Raw genomic sequence first — 19,979 nt, forward strand, 5'->3', positions numbered from 1 at the left:
TTGTGGGACTGAGTCATTTTCTGCTCAGCATAAGACCCTGAAGTACGAAAGCAAATAGATAAATCTACCAAATGACTGATCAACTGTACATTGTGCTATTGCAAGAGCATTACTGTCCTAGAAAATAAAGGTCAAATTAGACAAACGATGAAAAAGTGCAACCAACATTATTAGGCTACTAGATGTAAGACTTCCATAAACAGAAGAACATTGATGTGTGTAAGTTTACATAACAAATCATAAATCCTGTTAATGTAATATTTGCAAATACTTCCTATGAATAGTTTTAGTCTACTAAGGGTAAGAAATTAACTTTTGTCAGAAGGCATTTTTTTACCCCCTTGAACTGATTTTTTTAGGGGGGTTTTTAGGACAAATTTATTGAACTATGAAACAATACATTCATATTGCATACTGGCAAATATACACTCAATTTGTACCACTAAGATTTGTTTTAATGTCTTTCCCACTGCTGCAAACTTGTGGCAGGCCTTGCGGAAGACGATAGTGTCGTTTTCCCCTCTCTGTTCCCAAACAGTCCATCTTCCTCCGCTCAATTATATTTTTATGATATTGGTTGTTTTATTTTTTGTTGACGCAGTGGTTCTTCTACTGCTGGCTGCGTGGTGCCAACATTTTCTACTGCTTCAGGCTGCGCACTCGGTTGTTTTCTGATAAAAAATTTTAAAAAAACGCTCTATTTTTCTCGCTCAGAATGCACTGAGAAGGATCTCCTGGTCATAGGCTCCCATGAATCACCTATGATGGCTCCTGGGGCACAGCGGGCGCATTCACTCATGAATATTTGACAACTCAGTGAGAAAAAAATTTGTGATAAGGGTGAAATGCAAAAAACATACATCTAATTATCAGGGTCATTCCCTCATTTAATTTCACGGGAATTTTATGTTTTGCCCCGAGCCTCCATTAATTTCTGACCCTGGTGTTAAGTCACACACAGGACAATACAAAGAGCGGCATAAAGTTTATACAATCACAGGAAAGTAAAGTGAATTTAGTATACGTCTCTGTGACTGACAGCTTGCCTTATCTGAAGTGTAATGTGGCAAACCCAAGCATCTGGTCCTCCATACAGGTTCAAACAAACACTAAAGCTTGTTTGTAACCACTGTGAGTCCTGTCTGATTGAGAAATGAATGGACTGTTGCATCCGCCACCGGGAGCCAGAGTGCCAGATGGAGAAGAGAAGGGAGAGGGAAGGGAGGCTTTTACCTGAGGCCCGGGGAAGCCATCCAGCCCCGGCCGCCCGTCTCGTCCCTGAGGGCCTTCGCCGCCCTTCTGACCCGGGATGCCAGGCAACCCAGCTTTACCCTGCACAGTTCAAAACACTCAAGTCATTCCAGTAAAATACAAGAAAACTTCAGTAAAGAAATGAGCTGAACATGATCAAACATGATTCTGTAAAATTCACATTTTGACCTTGCAAGGATGTTCTTGTCAAACGACATGCAAACAGTGTGACATAGCAAGCAGAAGATTGCTGATTTGAATTCCCAGACCAGCGAGGAATACCTGGAAGGAAATGTGAACCTGGAATGCCTTCTGCTCCTTCAACAATTAAGTGCTCTTAAACAAGACACTTAATCCCTGGGCGCTCCTGTGGAGCTGCTCAGTGGCCAATAGTGAAAGACGGGTTGTAATGTACTGTAATGTCAAATTCCAGGTATGAGTGTAAGTATGTTATCATTCCTCCGGTCGATGCAGCAAATAAGAAAGTATTCTTGATCAACGTGCCTGGTTATGTAAGTCTTGAAATATTCAATGCTTTTAACAATCTGCATTCACATGCAGTTATTATTAATTCAGTAATCTATGTTTAAGTAAGCAATTGTGACTGCTAGTAGCATCTGTAGCAACTAAGCAACTGCAGTAACAACTGTAATTTAATCAATACATGTTGATAATCTATACTTCTTCCCCATCTATTTCCCACTGATACTTAACGTGTTTACATTATCACCAGTTTATATAACCCCACAATTGTTTACATTCTATTGCTTTATTGTATATTTGTTACAGTTTTTATTGCTTATTATCAATTCTATATGTCTGCTTATATTCTATTGTCTTTTTTTCCTACCGAATTCTATCACTTTTGATGCTGCAAGGATCTCATTTCCCCCACAGGGATCAATAAAGTTTCACCTTATCTTTCTTATTGTCCTTATTTTCCAACTCTCTGGTTCTGAAGAGGAGCAGGTGAAATGTGTGTGGATGACAGCAGCAAGGATAAATCTACTATAAAGCACTTTGTGATGAACCTGTTTGTTGAAAGGGTTTTATAAATCAATTGTACTTGATGTTTGTGGGACCATTATGAACATTTTCAGTTGTTGGTCTACTCATGTCTCATCTGTCCCACTTATGACAGATCCTCAAGTACTTACTGGCAGTCCAGGCACACCAGGGGGACCCTGAAAGCCCAAAAGAGTGCCTTGGTTATTCACAAGATATATCTTCAACTTGCCTTATTGCAGTATGAATTTTTGGACTGAAGAAGCAGCCCCCTACTACAAACAATTGTTTTTGCATACATTTGTAGTTAAAGATACGAAGAAGACAAGATAAACAGGTTAAAAGGTGACAATGGGCAATTAAAATATTCCATCTACATATTAAAATTTGCACAGACAAATACTGTGCATACAGTATGCCAAACAACTAAAAACCATCAATCAGATCTGGAATCAGGGACCCACTCTGGCTTGTAATTTGGCCATTAAGAAACTGCATTCAAAGAAATTGAGTGCATTGAAGAGGAACTGTTTCGTACTTAAAACCTTCATGTCTGTACATTTTATAGTGAGTGATGTAACTCTTCTTCCACAGGGACATAAACCTTTCTTTAGTAATTCAATAAGCAGTACTAACCTGTCTTCCTTCAGGTCCTCTGACGCCAGGAAGTCCGTTGGAGAAAACTCCACCAGAGCCCTCCATGTCATCCTTCAAACACGAACAAATGATTTTATGTCATACAGTCACACAATTTGGACAAAGCTATAAGGGTGATTTTTTTTTTCTTGTTTCTTTCGTTTAGATGTTTTCATAAGCTGCCTGTTTTTTTGTTATTTTATCTTATTAGCACATGTATTCCTCTCTTCAGTCCATGTTTTATCATTGCACAAACAAATCAACAAACTAATAATCTAACTCAGCTTCACTGTTCTGCTTATAAGGTTTTACAGGCTTTTTAATGTAGCTGTGGTCAGAGAGGAACCTCCATCATATCAGCAGTGGACCAAATGACTGATATCTGATATTCAACAACAGGCAAACATCGGCCCGATATATTAGTTTAACCCTAGTGATTACCAACAGGTCTTTTCTCCTGAGCTTTGTCGACTCTACCATAAGGTGTACTGACAAAGACTTGTAGTTTATAAAGAACTTACAAATCCAACACGATAACTTGGTCCAGGAGGGCCGGGAGGTCCAGCTGGTCCAACTGGTCCCATTGGTCCAGGCAGGCCAGCCAATCCACTCTCTCCTGGACGGCCTGGTAAGCCGGGATCTCCTGCAGCTCCCTGTGAGGTGGGACAATCAGTTTTAATAATAATAATGAACAAATAATGAAATAGTCACATCAGTCTTCAACAATGAAGCACATCTTTCCACTTCCCAGTAGTTGGTGGTTAGTCCCAGTTTCCTCCCAGGGATGAATGGATTGATTAATTGATTGACTGACTGACTGAAGTTGTGTCTGTCTATCTAATTCACTGCCAAGGATGTATCCCACACACAAACTATCAATACCTGTGTCACACAGGGGTTATTACTCATACATTAACCATGCTAAAAAGGTACACAGGACAATGGAACAACATGTCACACACACCCATGCTCATTGTTACGGCACAAAATTCACAGACATCACCACATGTTAAAAACCAAACCACAACAACCGCTCAGATTAAACATATCTGTAGTCTGCAGTTGTCAGTCTGTAGCTGACAATATGACAAACATATTTGCATAGCATTATAAGACACAAATCCCCTTTGATGGCTGCCGTGCTGGGAGCCAGTTACCTGCAGATGGGCAGGCTTAGGAGAGGAGGAGGAGGAGGAGGAGGAGGAGGAGGAGGAGGAGGGTGAATAGTGAGGCAGCAGATTGGTGAGAAAAGAAAAGTAGGAGCTTGGCTGAAGGAATGAAAGGAAGCGGAAAGGCTTTAGAAACAGGATGGGTGGATGAGAGCAGGTATAGTCACTGGGGTTATCAAGTGGACACCATCTCACATTTGTTTCATTGAATTAAGCCTGTGACACCTTCAAACGGTGCACTCTGCTGTCCCAAAATCACACACACACCCACTGACACTTAGCCTTACACCTTCCTCACTAGATTACACCAAATAAATAATTTTCTCACTACTGGTCTCAACGACAAGGAGTAAACCTCACAGTCTAACCACACCAGGTTCAAAGTAAAATTAAAAAAGAAACAAAATAAATAAATAAAGACAGAAATCTTTACCTTCTCTCCAACTGCTCCTGGCAGACCCAGCTCACCTGAATCACCCTAGTGTGGAAAAGAGGTGGACAACATGTGTTAAAAGAAACACCAATGAAAGAGATTAATCGCATGCAGATTCCATGATGAACACTGAGAAACACGATCACAAAGCAAACTGAACTAAACTAAACCTTAAGTCCTAGGAAGGTTGTCAGTAGAGTCTGAATCTGGTTTATAGTTGCTAACACGTTCTACAAGATATTTCAGTGACACAGTGATTATTTTTGTAAATTAAATGACATTAGTCTTCAGGAAAGAAACAATTATCTTTAAAAGGACTTTCAGTCCTACTGTACCTTTTCTCCCCTGGGACCAGCAGCTCCTGGAAGGCCGTCAGAACCTGGTGGACCAGGCAAACCCTGGAGGCCCAAAGATTTGGTTCAAATATACAGCTAATATTGATTTGGTTAGGTTGTACAATCGTTATCATCACTACACAGACAGTTTGAGGATTTAATGTATGGTTAGTGGTGTTTGGTGGTATTAAAACATGAATAAATTGACACCTACAGGTTGACCAGGGGCTCCATCCTGTCCTGGCGGTCCAAACGCCCCGGAGCTCACTGCTGTGCCCGTTGTAGAGGGACCAGAAGGACCGGGAGGACCAGGGAGACCTGGAGGCCCAGGTAAGCCAGGCAGCCCCTGAATCAAGAAGAAGAAACCTTGACTGGATCCATACGATTTAAATCTTTTTTACATAAGATTTACTGACAAAATTACACTAATCACTGTTTTAACTCTGCAGAAAAAGTGTTGGGAATTCTTTCAACAGAATCAAGTATCAACAAATTTTCACCAAGTCGTATTTCAAATGACATTCAGCAATGATTTATCTTCTTTGTGGTTTGGATTGATGTCGATGATTACAGTCTTACGACAACACAGGTGATGTCACCTACTACACCTTCTGTTCCTGATGAGACCAGCGTTCAACATTGCAATGATTCTCACCCGAATAGATTCCAAGTCTGGGAAACCTGAGCCTTCCATGTCCACAAAAGTCTGAAACACAGGATTTGAAATTAATTGTAATCAACAAAAACTTCAGGCCAACACATGGTCTGATTACAGGTCAGTTCTTCCTAAACATCGTGCAGCATGTGACAGAGGCTGATATTGACTCACAGATCTGGATCCTGATCCTGGGGGTCCGGGAGGACCTGGGGGTCCCCGAGGGCCGGGGTGGCCGTCTCCACGGTCTCCCTGTACACACCATGACACATTAGGACATTAGATTTCAACAACAGATCCAGGGCTTACTTGTCATTTTTACATTCTAAAATGATTTGCTTCTGGTATTTTACATATGCGTATGTTTTTTCCCTCTTATTTCATATTTGTTTCCATTCCTTTCTTGTCATTCTGTCCATTGTGCATATGAATTGTGCATCTTACCTTCTCTCCTCTGGCTCCGGTGTCACCTGGGGTTCCTGGGAAACCTGGAGGTCCAACAGCACCCTGGGTTGAAAAACCATAATGTTAAAGAAATATAAGATGCCATGCAGCTCCTTTTGGCAAAAGCAATATGGACAGGAATAGTACTATTGTATTCCATCACCACATGGCCATCTGATGAGCAAATGACAAGTTGCCAATAATCAGTGTTCTTGATAGTGTGCAGGCGATGCTGTGACAGTGCTATGAATAGAAATACAGCATGCTGGTTTTTGTATTTGTTGTTTTTTTAGCACATCCCACACAAAAAACACTTACCGCAATTCCATCCTCACCAGGATCACCCTGCAGACAGAGAGAAAGACAATCAAAATAAAAAATGAAAACAGTACAACTAAAAGTTGTCCAAAGAGAACAGGAATGACCCCACCCACCAGAAACAAAGACAGCAAAACACATGAGTCCACATACATTCTTGAGTCAAGTGATGTTTTCTAAATCATCAAGACCACAATGGTGATTCAAAAAAAAATATATTGTCTACTAACTGGCTCTCCATCAGCTCCTGGTGATCCCTGCGGCCCCGGGGCGCCCTGTGGTCCAGCTGGTCCTCGGGGTCCGGCTACCCTCTGGACTACTGAGCCATCGTTGCGCTCCAACAGCTCGGCTGTGGGCCCTGAAGTGCCAGGAGGTCCAGGGGGCCCTGCGGGGCCAGGCTCTCCCTTCTTTCCTGGGTAGCCAAACCCTGCGCTGCCCTGGAGAGACATGACCATCAGATTGATTAGGGTTAACTCTACAAAGACCTTTCCCCCATATCTTCACATGTTGAATGAAATGATTTTATTATGTGACACTGGAATTAAAAGAAGGAATGAAATGAAATCAAGGAAAAAATCTAAGTTTTGAAGATTTTCCATATCTTTGGATACGGTGCCCATTGGTATCGGTGTTGAGTGTTGATGTTTTTACCATGAGGATGTCATACATTAAGTTAAATAGTTTCCCTAAGTTGTTGTTGTAGCAATCCTGTCCCAGTATTGGGTCATGACCCAACAGTTGAGAAACATTAATATCACAAACATAGATCATTCTTCTGTTTCTACAAGAAGCCTATCTGTGGATGATATGAAAAATGTGTACAAAACACAGAGGACTTGAGACAAAGGTCAAGGGTCGCACATGAACTGAAAACTGTGAGTGCATGATATCCACCTCAGTAACTGTGTTACTGATGGCCCCGAATCAGAGAGTTTATCATTACTAAGAGTCACCAAAAAAAGAGATGATTTGAAACTTACCTTGAGTCCTTTTTCTCCTGGCTCTCCCTGAAAATATAATAAGTAAACAGCAATGTCAGTGCTGAAAATAAATTCCAATAGTCCTCATTAGCCATGTGATTGGACTTTAAACACCACTCAACAGTAAGCAGTAACATATGCCATCTTACATTTGTAGCACAATTTTATCCAAACCACCTTACACTAACAAGAGCGCATACATTTTCACCATTAAATTCCTGACCTTTTGTAATGTTAGTGCCGTGCTCTACCATATAGCTACACACACACACACACACACACACACACACACACATGTGTCTTACAACATGAGGTAGGTAGATAACAATAAAAAAAATGCAATATATAATAAAAAATCCATAGATCCATGTCCATAGATATAAAATATCTATATATATATATATCCCAGTCCGAACCTTCTTCCCACTGGTTCCACCCCATATAAATATATTACACCACATATCCTTGCAAAAAATTAGAACTTGTAGCTCCCTCTAGTGGTTCCTGTCATCCTTAGGGAAATTTCATCAAAGTGCATTCTTGATGTCACTGATATTGAAGCTGCCCTTGCTCACACCTTTACCAACAAGCTCCCCGCCCAGTGGCAGCCTTCAGAAAGGTGGACAGGTGGAAGAACAAGCAGGCAGTGTCGCAGCACCCTAACTCTTACACTGTATACCAGATATTCCAAGTCTAATGTGTGTATTCCTTTGACTTTCAAAGCAGAGCTCAAAAAAAAAAAAGGTGCGAACCTTCTCTCCACGGGCTCCACCCCGTGAGCTGGAGCCAGAGCCTGTTTCTCCCTTCGGCCCAATAGGACCCCTCTCTCCTTTCTCTCCTCTATCCCCTCGGTCACCCCTCTCTCCTTTAGCCCCCACTGGCCCTGGAAAACAACGGAAAGGGACAGAGTTATTATTACCCTCATGAAAAGACCATTCAAAAATGATTAACGATTGTATCCCAGATCCCAAACAACATACAGGACATTTCCTGCTCCCGAGAGAAGAGGAAATGGACTAGTTTGTTTGTTGGAGAGAGTATCCCAGTGTGCACCGCTGTAATTTATAGGCCATGTGGAGGCTTCGAGGTCGAAGCAATAATTGAATACGCAGTCCCACACCTGCATGCACCACCATCCTGAAATATTTGCTGGTATGACCCACTTTGACCTTAAATTCTTCCCATCGAGCAAGATGCCCTTTAAGTGGAACTTGAGTGAAATGAACCCAGTGTTGATACTTCCATAGTTATATAAAGATCAACCATCTCCAACACTGTTGACATGCACCGCAAAATGATGGCCGCTACTGTGAGACTCCTTGAACATTTCAGTAAAGCAACTGAGAAATGGAATCTGTACTCCAGTAGTTCATTTTCAAGAAAAAAAACAAAACGTCATTGCATTTCTTCCGTTGAGATTACCCTAAAATGGTTTTCCCACCCTTTTCCCAGAACCAGTCAAACACAAACCATGCCACATACACAGTCTCATGTCATTTACTTTCCAAGAGGGAACCAAGGACCAGTAAAACTTAAGGGATGCATCTGAATAATCTGATTTTCTCTCCTCGACTCTCTCTCTCCTCCTCTCTGGACTGGGCTCTTCTATTTTTCTCCCAACAAGTTTGTTCTTTCAGGGTATTACAGCCTGAATGGCCCAATTTTCCATCCTTCTGCCTTAAACGCACACTCGTCCACCGACCCTCCATGGGTTCAAAAGCATAGGGTAGACAGACGCATGCATTCTTATATCTGCTTCATGCTTTTTAAACCCATGTGCGGTTGTGGATGAGGAGTGTATACGGAGATGGCAGAACATCAGGACCAAGAGTGGAAAGAAAGGAGGGAGGAGAGGAAATGCAGAGGATTTGGATGCTCCCTTGCTTCTGTCTTGTAAACTCTCCTTGACCCACCTGCTGGCCCAGGAAGCCCGGGCCTGGACTCCACAGAAACTGAAACCTGCCGGGAGTCACTTGCTGAACACAATGCAAAAGACACTGTTAAAAAAGTCTCCGGATTTAACATTATTTTGAGTCCATCGCTTTAATAATTCAGGACATAAGGTAAGCTGTTTTGTCATTTTGTCCATTTAGTTTTTTTTTTTAACTTTTTTTTTCAGGTTCTTGTTGGTTTAGTGTGGTATTTGAGATGCTGCTGTTTCACTCTACAACCAACGGGGGACTTGACATTATAGCGTTTCAAAAATATTCTCATTTTCTGGACTAAATACTGGTATTATAGCCACAATCCACAATTTAAGAAACCATCCCAAATCCCTATTTACTGAATACTGAGGAATATCAGTTACAGGTGCTTTATTTGGTCAACAAACAGTCATGTGTGAATGTTTGTGCATCACTGAACCACTTTTATTTGCTACAACATAATTGAAGAATGTAAATATTTTGGATTTATTTTGTTTGCGATCTACACAAAGTAGGCCTACTGAAGTGACAACAAAATTCTGGAAATCAAATTCAATCAAAACAATTCAGCACATGACAAGTTTTGACAGATATCTATACGGGCTATTGTGTATTAATGTTCAGCAGTAATAACAAAGTGAACAAACATAGCTTTCATATCTCTCCATGCCCATTCTCCACAGGAGGCTGCCTTTTGTAAATTATAATACACAGTAAATAAAAACCTTGCACATTAAAAGTGTGGCTTAAATCATTCAATAAGATAGTGATGAATCTATTCAATTATTCTTTGAGTCTTTTTTTCCCTGCATGGTAGAATTTACAGAAAAGTTGCACATCTTTATACTCCAAATAAAACTAAATCTGAGTTATTATTCTAGAGTTCACACAGCAAGCAATATGCCTCCCTAAGGAGGGAATTCTCACCCCCAAGTTGAAGTATAACTGTTGTCCACTAGATGGAGACTTGGGTCTATAAATCTTTATATAGCAAGCAATGACTAGTTCAGCTATGCAGGTTCAGGGAATATGAACTCTGCAACATTGTGTTCTGTCATAATCTCTCTCCTCCATCTCCATCAGGTTAGTTAAGTCTCGTGTCGGCATGTGGAAAACACAACATATTTTCTCCATCTTTTAAAGTGACATTATAGATCTATCAAAGACTGTGACAGTTGCAAAACAGCAAGGGACAGAATCGGAGGGGTCTATGAAAACATTCCTAAGTAGGCCTGTATAGAAAAAACACACTCATCTTCTCTTTTTACTGTCAAACTCAGTGCTGAATCAGAATCAACAGAAGTGCAGTGTAGAAATAATCAAGAATTGCAGACTCGCAGCGCTCCAATTAAAGCTTTTTATGGCAGCAGTAAAGTTTGATTGGAGTGCTGTCTGTGATCCTCAGTTAAAAAATATACGTACAAATACATAAAATGCTACGTCTGGTGTTGTTTTCCTCTAGCCGGGTAAACTCACCTGTCTCTCTCTCTATGGACAGCTCTTGTTTCTTGGTCACTGGTGGCTGCTGAATGGGTCGAGAAGATGGGGGAGTAGTCTGCAGAAAGATAACCAAGCAATATGTGAGAAAAATGTCAAAAAAGGGCAACATATGACATTTACTTGAAGCTACAGTGCTATGAGTGCATGCCTTTTTAGGCAGTGTTTGTGCTCTAGCTAGTTTCTACTGGTATCTCCCCACTGAAAAGGGAACTGAAGTAACACAATCTTGTCGCTGCATGGAAAAAGTAATGCTTGATAATATCAATGCCAGACAACCTGAACAAAAATGACTCATGTTTTCAGCACTGTTACCATTATGCTACCATTAAACTGTGCTAATGTTTATGCATTTTTGTGCAGCCAGAGCTCTCATACCACTAACAAACCAGTCTCCCGGCTCTAGAGACCACTTTGAGTTGACTCTCTAAGTCTTCAGTCGTGCATTACAAACCCAAAATACACTGAAGCCCTCAGTAGTTTTGGGAGCAGTTTCTTTTTGTTTTGTTTTTTTTGGCTTATTGTAATTGTTCTTGGTAATCATACGTGTTAATCGCTGTAAGACATCTCATGTCTGGCCCCTATTACAAAACCTCTTTTTATTAAGTGCCTTATTAAAGCTCTTGGGGAATAAAACCAGGACCAAAAACACATTCACCCCTCTCTCTCGCAACCCCCCCCCCCCCTCTATCACACTCATCTACACTGCTGTTGCAAGATGTCATTACGCTGTTGTAACATTATTATATATGGATGCAATAATTGCATCCATTTTGCAATACAAATGATAAAGAAAATCTTTATTAAAATTCTGCGCTTTATATTTATATTTTTCATAACCTCCATTGGTAGAAGTTTGTGTGTCTGTGTGTGTGTGTGTGTTCACTCTACCCCCGCCACCACCCATCCCCCCTTTTAAGTTGAACATGCACTGTTGAACTAGTAAAGCCCCGTGATCAAATAACAGGTGTCAAGCTTAGGGCAGGATGTGTGTGTGTGTGTATGTGTGTGTGTGTGTGTGTGTGTGTGTGTGTGCGCCCCCCACCCTCAGCAGTTTTCTCAGAGGATGATACATTGCTCAATGAGTGAAAGTGCCTCTCTATCATTATGCCTTTGTACTGCATTATTCATGACTGCTTCCATGATTCAAATTAGCTACTGTGCGTCAAAATAGTTCAAAATATTTCCAAACTCTTCTCATTTTTGTCCATCGCATCAGTCTGCAACATACCTCCAGTGTCTATGAGAAATCCCATGCAAAAACAACACAAAGACATCACTTCAGTTCACCTTAAATGTGTGGATTAGAAGGTGAGTGTGCACACCTGTGTGTACCCTTCACAGTAGGCATGACTGTGTGTGCACATTTTGAATACCAAACAAGTGTTTGCATATTTGCATGCGTTTACTTATTTGTGCATGTGTCCACAAAGGAAAGACAACAATCCATCACTAAAAACACACCAGGACTGAGAAAAGGAACAGGAGCACATGCAGGAGGAGGAGGAAGAAGAGGAGGAGGAGGAAAGGGTCACCTCTGCTCTCCCAACCGCCTTTGGGTAAAGAGCGGGAGGGGGAGGAGATAACACAAATATCCCCCTTTTTTAGCTCATTCTTCACAAGTGACACCTCAAATAGTCACCTGTGGAATTCAAGAAAGGAGTGGGTATGGGGAATGTGGGAGGGGAGCAAAGCAAGAGGGGCAAAGTGCAGCCGACGTTGATAATTAACTGGTTTCCTCTCTGGGAAACCATTCTCCCCACTGTGTTGTGTGGCACTGGCTATGCTAAGAATTTGGCCGGATGATTATTGGTTCTAAGTTGATATATGTATCAATGTGATGGAGAATGCCCTGCTTGTTCACTCCTTCATCTATCCATCATAGTCGGGAATGATGGGAGGGAGGCTCCAGTCTTTAGAACATAGTGTTGATGGATTTGAACCACACAACCCCCTGAATCTAAGATCAGGTATGCAGCTCCCTCGGCAATGAGCGTAGTCCATGTCTGCAGCAATGCAGCATGTGTTTTTCAGTGCATGCCCTATGAAACATTACAGAAGGAACTTACTGGGATTCGCTCTTTTCTGGGGTCAGCCTGCGGATAGAGAAAAGTAGCCTGGTTGATTCTAAAATGCGCCACCAAAGTTTGACTCTTGTTAGTCTGACTCTTGTTGGTTCTGGCCTAGTAGAGAGGATCCAGACTTGGAATAAAGAGGTTAAAAAAAATACCACTCAATCTAAAAATCACCTTCTATCTCCTTTTTCCAGACACTGTCAGACTTGAACATTGGATAAATACTGAATGCAAAAAAAATCATAAAAAATGCCATTTGGCCAATCAGCTGGCTACTCTGCTTGTAATTAGCATTGAAAAAAGTAAAAGAGAAGTTCCTTTTCAGAATTGATGTTCATCAGTCATGCATGCACACACACAAGAGTAAAACTTTTGCAAATTCTATGAGCCATCAGATATTACAGCAATAATCCTGTGCAGTGAGGAGAACAGGCTCATTTGCTGCAAACTAAACCAAGTCAAGATTTATGGCTTATTTGTTTCTGAAATGTAATGGATTAATAAGTCGTGTTTGTATGGAAACATTACACTTCCCTGCAAACAGAACCTTGTGTCCTAATGCAATGGCTGTTAGCTACAAGGGTATTTCCCCATGCTCTAATGAAAATAAATAAAAATGCATTCTATTAAATTATGTTATTTTGACTCAACTATCGCCATGTGGGTTTATTTTTATCCTTAATATCTCATTTAATCATTAGTGAGTAAATCAATCCACTGCATGTGAGTAAAGGAGAGTTCTGCACATCTGAGCACTAGCCTTTAACCAGATCACATCACTAATGGGAGAAAATATGTACAAATCATCTCAGAGGGGAAGCACTGCCTTGGTGTAATTGTGATCATTGAAGGTTTGGATGTCTGTGCATAGCAGAAAAAAAATACAGGAATTTCTACTCATTAAAAAAGTTAAAAAGCCTTTATTTCATTGACTAATGCGCTGCAATTGGTGTCTTTTTTTCTTTTATGGGGGAAAATATGATTTAATGTACTGTGTGGCTTCCAAATGGACAATCAGAAACGACTGCTTATTACAAGGATTAGTCCAAACCTGGCACAATAACATGCATCTCATCACGTTTGAATCCTAGTGGCTGCACGATGCAGGGGACAGTGGATTCCAGCAGTGACAGTGCTGTTAAGGATGGCTGACTAGCTCTTCCATCTATCACCATCAATTCCAGGATGACACAGTGGAAAGTTTCACTTGTACAACTCTCTCTCTCTCTAACTTGTTTCTGCCCAGACTTGCCCCAATTGCAGAGGCTGGAGAATCGTACAGAGTGTAGGTTCAAACTCCCTGTGCATACACACTGGGTGGAAAAACATAGACAAGGTGTTTGATACCAGCTGTTGCCTTTTACAGCACATTACATAGGATGCTAATAAATGCTTGTCGGACAGACGGAAAGCCCCTCGTCATAAAAGTGGCAGGGCATCAAAGTGCAGACAGTAGTGCGGTAATCATGCGGCAGGGCGAAGATGAAACCTCCTGTTTAAGGTACCATGGACCCGCCCCCTCCGTCTGCTTCTCCCCATCTAACTTTCTTTCCACCCCCGCCAATTCCTGTACATGCTTATGTTATAAAGCTGATTGAGAAACCAGTCAAAATAACAAAACAGAGCCTTGGGGCAGGGGGGCCTCTGGCTTGGATTGAATCGAGTCCAATTGACATCTGGTTTTCCCCAACTCTCCACTATAATCGTGAGTGGGAGTGAATGCATGGACAGCAGTGGTGCAGGTTGGAGGCTGTGCTACATTTCACTCTGCACGGCTATCTCTGAGGGCGGAGGAAGTGAGTGGGTGTCTGCGTAGAGAGTGATTGTGTGTGAGTGTGAAAGAGACAGAGAGCAGACAGAGAGGGAGAAAGAAAGACAGAAAGAAAGAAAGAAAGAAAGGCAAAGGTAGATAAAGAGAGAGACAAAACCATAGAGGAGGAAGGAGATGGAGGAAATAACTGAAAGACAGAAGGACAGAGATGGAGAGAGAAAGAGAGTGACTAGAATGGGCATGAGTGACAGTGAAAAGATACACTGAGAAAGATAACCTAAGAATGTGAGTGTGGCTGAACAAAGAGTGAATGTGTGGCTGTGTGTGTGTGTGTGTGTGTGTGTGCACATGCACTGTGAGTGAGAGATACAAGAGGCTGCAGCCTGTCAGCCAGCTAGAGACAAGTCTGTTGGTTTAGGCGTTCATCCAGGTGATAAGCCTACAGTGAATCCTGACATCAGGTAGATCCCCTGCATCTCCCGCCTCAGAGATAACGTGTCACTTGGTGGATACCTTTATCTAAACAAAGCACTTCAGAGCGCCATAAATGCGTGCATTTTTCATAAGGGTGGATCCAGAGGGAATAGAAGGCATTCAGGTGACATAACTCACCCTCTGGCGGCCATATTGGAGGTCCCTGACTCTTGGCAACAGTGGCTGTGAACCGCTGACTGTGTTTCTAAACTCACAACTTGGAAAACGGATGGTCTGAACAGGAACTACCACTAACACATCCCCAAACTCTTGTGCGTCTTACACTAATCATTTTACTGATAAAATACAACTTGTTATATATTGGCAGAATCTGCTTTGTCAAAGTCCTGTCTCCCTTTTTCGTCTCCCTTTTCGCCTATTTACAATCATTGATAAACATACTATTTTCTTTGTTCCATCTGCATCTTTCCGACCGGATTTCAGTGTTATACTTGTTCAAACTGAAAGGTTTAATAAACATAAAGAAAGCGATTCACTTAACCACAATTCATCAACATGACTCGTTTTTTTTATATATTGTCAGAATCTGCTTTGTTCTCGTTCGTTTATGTGCTAGAAGTGTGATTTTGAGACCTGCTTCGCCATACAATGGCATTGCATGGAGAAAAAAAACGCAATCCTGTAATCGCCTCTACCGGAGCAACAGATTTTGGGGTTATATCATGGCCAGGAAGCTACACAACCCTAGGTACTATCAAAGTTCAACATCACTTTAAGTAAAAATTCAGCAAAGTAACAGCACTTCTACTTGAGAAGGACATACTGGTCCTCTTTCCACCCTGTGTATGAGTGTGCTGAATGTGAACAGATAAAACACACCGTATCAATGTATACATGCATCAGTTACAGTGCCATCCAGTATGCAATCCTCACCAAGGTCATTTCCTTTCCAATCTGACAAGAGGCTATTCTTGGCAGGAGGCAACTCTTAATGTAAAATGTCTTTGTCCCCTGTCATATAGACATATGCAGCTCAATTTCCAGACATCAACTCAGCAGTTTTTAATCTCACTCGAGGGATGAGTGCTTGGACACAGAGTAACTTGAGAAGTCATGGTATGTCTCCTAGCACTGAGGTCTTCAACGCGTCAATACTGGGAAGAGTCACTTCTCAGGCCAAGGCACAGTCTGCTACTAATAATCTTTCTTGGCCAATCCTACGTGTCTGTCTTGACCAGCTGTTTGAATCCTCTCTAGGGAAACTGTTCCAGTGCATTCTTCTCCCTCTCGTGTGCTTTCTTGATTTACAACTTATATCTAAGGCATTGAGCAAACGATCCAGAGCAACATTTCCCATGTCACCTGGAATATCACCAATTAAACAAGTAGTCTAAAAAAGTGCTGGTGACAAAAACAAGGACCCATCCAAAAGATGTTTTTCTCTCAAATTATTTTGTCAAAAAACCAACAGGTAAATCTTATAGAAACTTTGTAATGTGAAGTAACAGAATTTCTAACGATGAACAGAGAGATTGTTACATACCGTCCATTTGACTTTCTCAGGTGACGGTTTTAGGGGTCTGGTTTCCCCGTAGCCACTTCCTGAAGCCTGAGAAGACAGAACATACATTTCATTTCATTTAAAAATCCTCTGCTTGCCACGGTGCCATTTTAATTCCATGCAACTAGAATTATTACTCTTAAATGTCGTGCAATGTCCCTTTACATGTGTGAGGTGCTGTTGTCCTTGTACCGCGTGCGTCAGTTCGTGAACTCGCTAAATTGGTAATACGTCTCTGCGCTAATGTCATCAAGTCAAATTCTTGGACATTTATTGTACCTGACCTGTAAATAAAAGTGAGTCTGATTCTGCAACATGAATATGATAACTTCTGATTAGGCTGGGAACTGCTCGGTAATTCAATATCTTCAATTTGTTCCTTATATGGTGCTGTAGAAGTAGAAGGAACATGTGATTTGTAAACTGAGAACATATTCCAACAAATCCTGGGGAAAACAGCTGTGCCTGAGGAAATCATTTGAGATGAAAGGCACATCCCGAAATCTGAACCTGTCATTTCCACCTGGGGGTTGTTTTTCCCATTTAATCCAAACAACATCTAAAGGTCTGATGATAACAAGTAGTAAAATCTAACCTTTTTCTGTGGGTAACGACAGGCTTTTGGTGTTCTGCTCGTGAGCGAGCCGAACAGCTGCTGGGGCAATGTTTTGTTGAGTTGGATGTACACAAAACAACAGTTAGCTGCTGGCGCGCTGCAGTGAGGCACCTGTGTTTGTGTATGGGTGGTCAGGGTCGGGGGGGTGAGGAGGCTGCTCTCAGACTGTTATCCGTTACAGATTAACGATCAGTAACCATGATGTAATCTGCTGGAATGAAACCCAAAAACTCAGTCTAATGGGCTTTACTTTCAGGGTTCTTTGCTTAATTACAGAATATGTAGTTCAACAGGGGGATTATCAGATCCAAAAACTAACCATTAATTCATCTTAATCCCTTTTTAACCTTCAAGTATTTTCTACATAATCCAAAAATAGTTTCACCTATTTCCAAAAGTATCTGCAAACCATACTGTGTTTCTTACAGCAATTGGAACAGATAAGATTTAACCCCCCTCCCCCAATCAGATTAGGGTAATCCAATCACATCGTCGTCCCATTACTTCCAAACCTTGGTCACGGTCAACTGGACACTCACCACATCCGAGTCGTCTTCGTCCTCTTCACAGTGCCTCTCAGCAGCGCGAGGGTCTCCCACCACCCTCAGCTCGCCGATCACCCCCTGTCATCACACAAACACACACACACACAAAACAAAACACAGTTGTGAAACGAGGACATACATGATCTTTTGATGTTTGAGGGTATGTTGGGTATCATGTCAGCACAGCTGTTGCGTTCTCTCCCTCTCTCTCTCTCTCTCTCTCTCTCTCTCTCTCACACACACACACACACACGCACGCACACAATAAACTGCTTACTCTAAACACAGAAAAACAGATTCTAATCTCTCTGAACTGTCTTTCTTCTGGTTTGCTGCTACAATCTGGGAATATTTCTCAGGGAAATCCCCCCCATTGTAACAAAATCAGAGGGACTATTGATGTCCCCCAGTTTGAGCCTCCGTCTGTGAAGTGCCACTGTCTCTCCCCACACACAGGGTCTGATACAAGTTCCCACACAGGAAACTCACTCAATGAGCATTAACGCTATCTGTATGCCAATCAGAGGGCCATTAGCTTGGTCTGAGGAGGTGGTTGTTCAAACTTCCTCAGCTGATGAACTCTTTGTAGTTGACTCTATCGGCCATATTTATGTCCTGAGTAATGGATTTTTAAAAGGACTTTGAGAATAAATAGTTAAGGCCCGAAGACCTTTAAACCTTTCTGCTACACAGGCTTTTAATGTTTTTAGTGAGGTACCTACATAGGTTTTTTTTTAGAAACCTGTATGATGTCAGGACAGTGTGTTATGGTCTGTTTCTAATACTGATTTAGATGCCCATGTTCTCGCATTACATCTTGCGTCGATTCACGATAAAGACTAAACTACCATAGCATAATAATAACATATAACATATTTTTGCTCAGTGACAGTGCTGGAGACGGAAAAAAAAGACATCCCCTAAACAAATTCAATTCCAGAATGGAATGTCTGGTTTATAAATACATAACATAAATATTTAGATGCAAAAATAGCTTGCTGGGTCTTGATTTGATTAGGAAGATGAAATTCACAAGACCTTTCTAGCTTTGGGACATGCAAGGGTCAAAAAATTACGCATGGCATCCAAGCTAAGCCCTGAGAGAAGAGACGAGGTTAAGCTCCCTGTATTTTTTTTATAGGCAATTGATAATCTACATTGTCGTGACAAAGCATCAGAGCACAAGGAAATGCCTTAGATGGGCTTATGTAATAAAAAAAAAGAACTGTGTAACGATTCTCAAAACAGAGTTACAAAGTGCTTTACAACAAAACATGCTTTGTTTGTCTCAGCTGTCCTGAAAATCAGCCAAAAAAAGATTGAAGCAAAAGTTACAGCTGAGAAGGGAAAAGAGAGATGACAGTTTCAGTTGGGCAAGCACTTACAACTTCATGTCGAGGGTTTGGAGCCAGAAAGGCGTAACGAAAATGAGATCTATATATCAAGTAAAAGCTCTTGAGGAGATCTATTTAGCAGTGTTATTTATGTATTTGTGTCATGTTATTATCAGAATATACTTAGAGCAATTGATCAAAGTCATTTCTTTTTTTTTTTTTTTTTGGGATCTCCTGTAACGTTTGCCAGAACCTACTTACGACTCTATGGCTCTATTAGTCTTAAGAGAACAGGGAGGACTGACAGTAATTTGGGACTGACTGCATTTAAACAGCACAATTCCACATTTGGCAACAGCGAATAGTAAAAACAATTCATATCTATAGAAAAGAGATCACAATAATACTCAATTTAACTCAAAAATGAGAAAGACACCCAGGAAATAGGCGTGTGTTGGCAGCTGAGTATTTCTAGTGAAAATATGACCAGTGAATACCCATATAAACCAGTGATTTCTTAAAAGTGATTAAAGAGCTTTCACATATCCATCTCAGAAAGTAAAAACAAAGTCTGCGTCTGTCTCTTAAATCTATCATTTTCCACACAATAGATTTACATGAGTCAGAGATAACTCTTCACCCCAAGGGACCAGGATTGCATTTTCAAACTTCACTTCAAAAGCAACAAAGTAATTATCTCTAGACTCTCTATGAAGTCTAGGCTTTTAATTGTCAAAATATTGCTTAAGGGTCCTAAAAAGCTTTTTCTGATTTTAAGTGAATCACCACAACATAAAACAATCAGTCAATAATAGTCTGGGTTTAGGTGAATCAGCTCTCAAGTATGTTAATCACAAGCAATAAAGAGTGTGCCATATATTATTGTTATCAAATGCAATCTTTCACTCAACACTTAAAACACTTCAAAGCTATCAGAGCATGTCATATATGGTTTTGACTCTTGCTTTTTGTTCTTTGATTTGCACAAAATAAC

The 19,979-nt window shown here is 41.1% G+C and overlaps 1 protein-coding gene across 3 annotated transcripts in view; it reads right to left on the reverse strand.

Annotated features, from left to right (window-relative positions):
- col18a1a (collagen type XVIII alpha 1 chain a) overlaps positions 1-19,979 on the reverse strand; it is an 85,345-nt gene that overhangs the window by 13,309 nt on the left and 52,057 nt on the right. For 2 of the 3 annotated variants that reach the window (XM_071897806.2, XM_078286129.1), the window contains 18 exons: positions 17,640-17,729; positions 16,473-16,538; positions 12,718-12,744; positions 10,628-10,706; positions 7,979-8,109; positions 7,227-7,253; positions 6,477-6,683; positions 6,247-6,273; positions 5,929-5,991; positions 5,659-5,736; positions 5,485-5,535; positions 5,044-5,175; positions 4,830-4,892; positions 4,495-4,539; positions 3,414-3,545; positions 2,893-2,964; positions 2,409-2,435; positions 1,234-1,332 (listed from right to left, as the gene is read on the reverse strand). In XM_071897806.2, coding sequence (XP_071753907.2) covers positions 1,234-1,332; positions 2,409-2,435; positions 2,893-2,964; positions 3,414-3,545; positions 4,495-4,539; positions 4,830-4,892; positions 5,044-5,175; positions 5,485-5,535; positions 5,659-5,736; positions 5,929-5,991; positions 6,247-6,273; positions 6,477-6,683; positions 7,227-7,253; positions 7,979-8,109; positions 10,628-10,706; positions 12,718-12,744; positions 16,473-16,538; positions 17,640-17,729 — 1,416 coding nt within the window. The remainder of the gene's footprint in view (positions 1-1,233; positions 1,333-2,408; positions 2,436-2,892; positions 2,965-3,413; positions 3,546-4,494; positions 4,540-4,829; positions 4,893-5,043; positions 5,176-5,484; positions 5,536-5,658; positions 5,737-5,928; positions 5,992-6,246; positions 6,274-6,476; positions 6,684-7,226; positions 7,254-7,978; positions 8,110-10,627; positions 10,707-12,717; positions 12,745-16,472; positions 16,539-17,639; positions 17,730-19,979) is intronic. The other variant, XM_078286130.1, reaches the window with a different exon arrangement.

The sequence above is a fragment of the Centroberyx gerrardi genome, chromosome 10, assembly GCF_048128805.1.
Source record: "Centroberyx gerrardi isolate f3 chromosome 10, fCenGer3.hap1.cur.20231027, whole genome shotgun sequence".
In the NCBI taxonomy this organism is placed as follows: Eukaryota; Metazoa; Chordata; class Actinopteri; order Beryciformes; family Berycidae; genus Centroberyx; species Centroberyx gerrardi.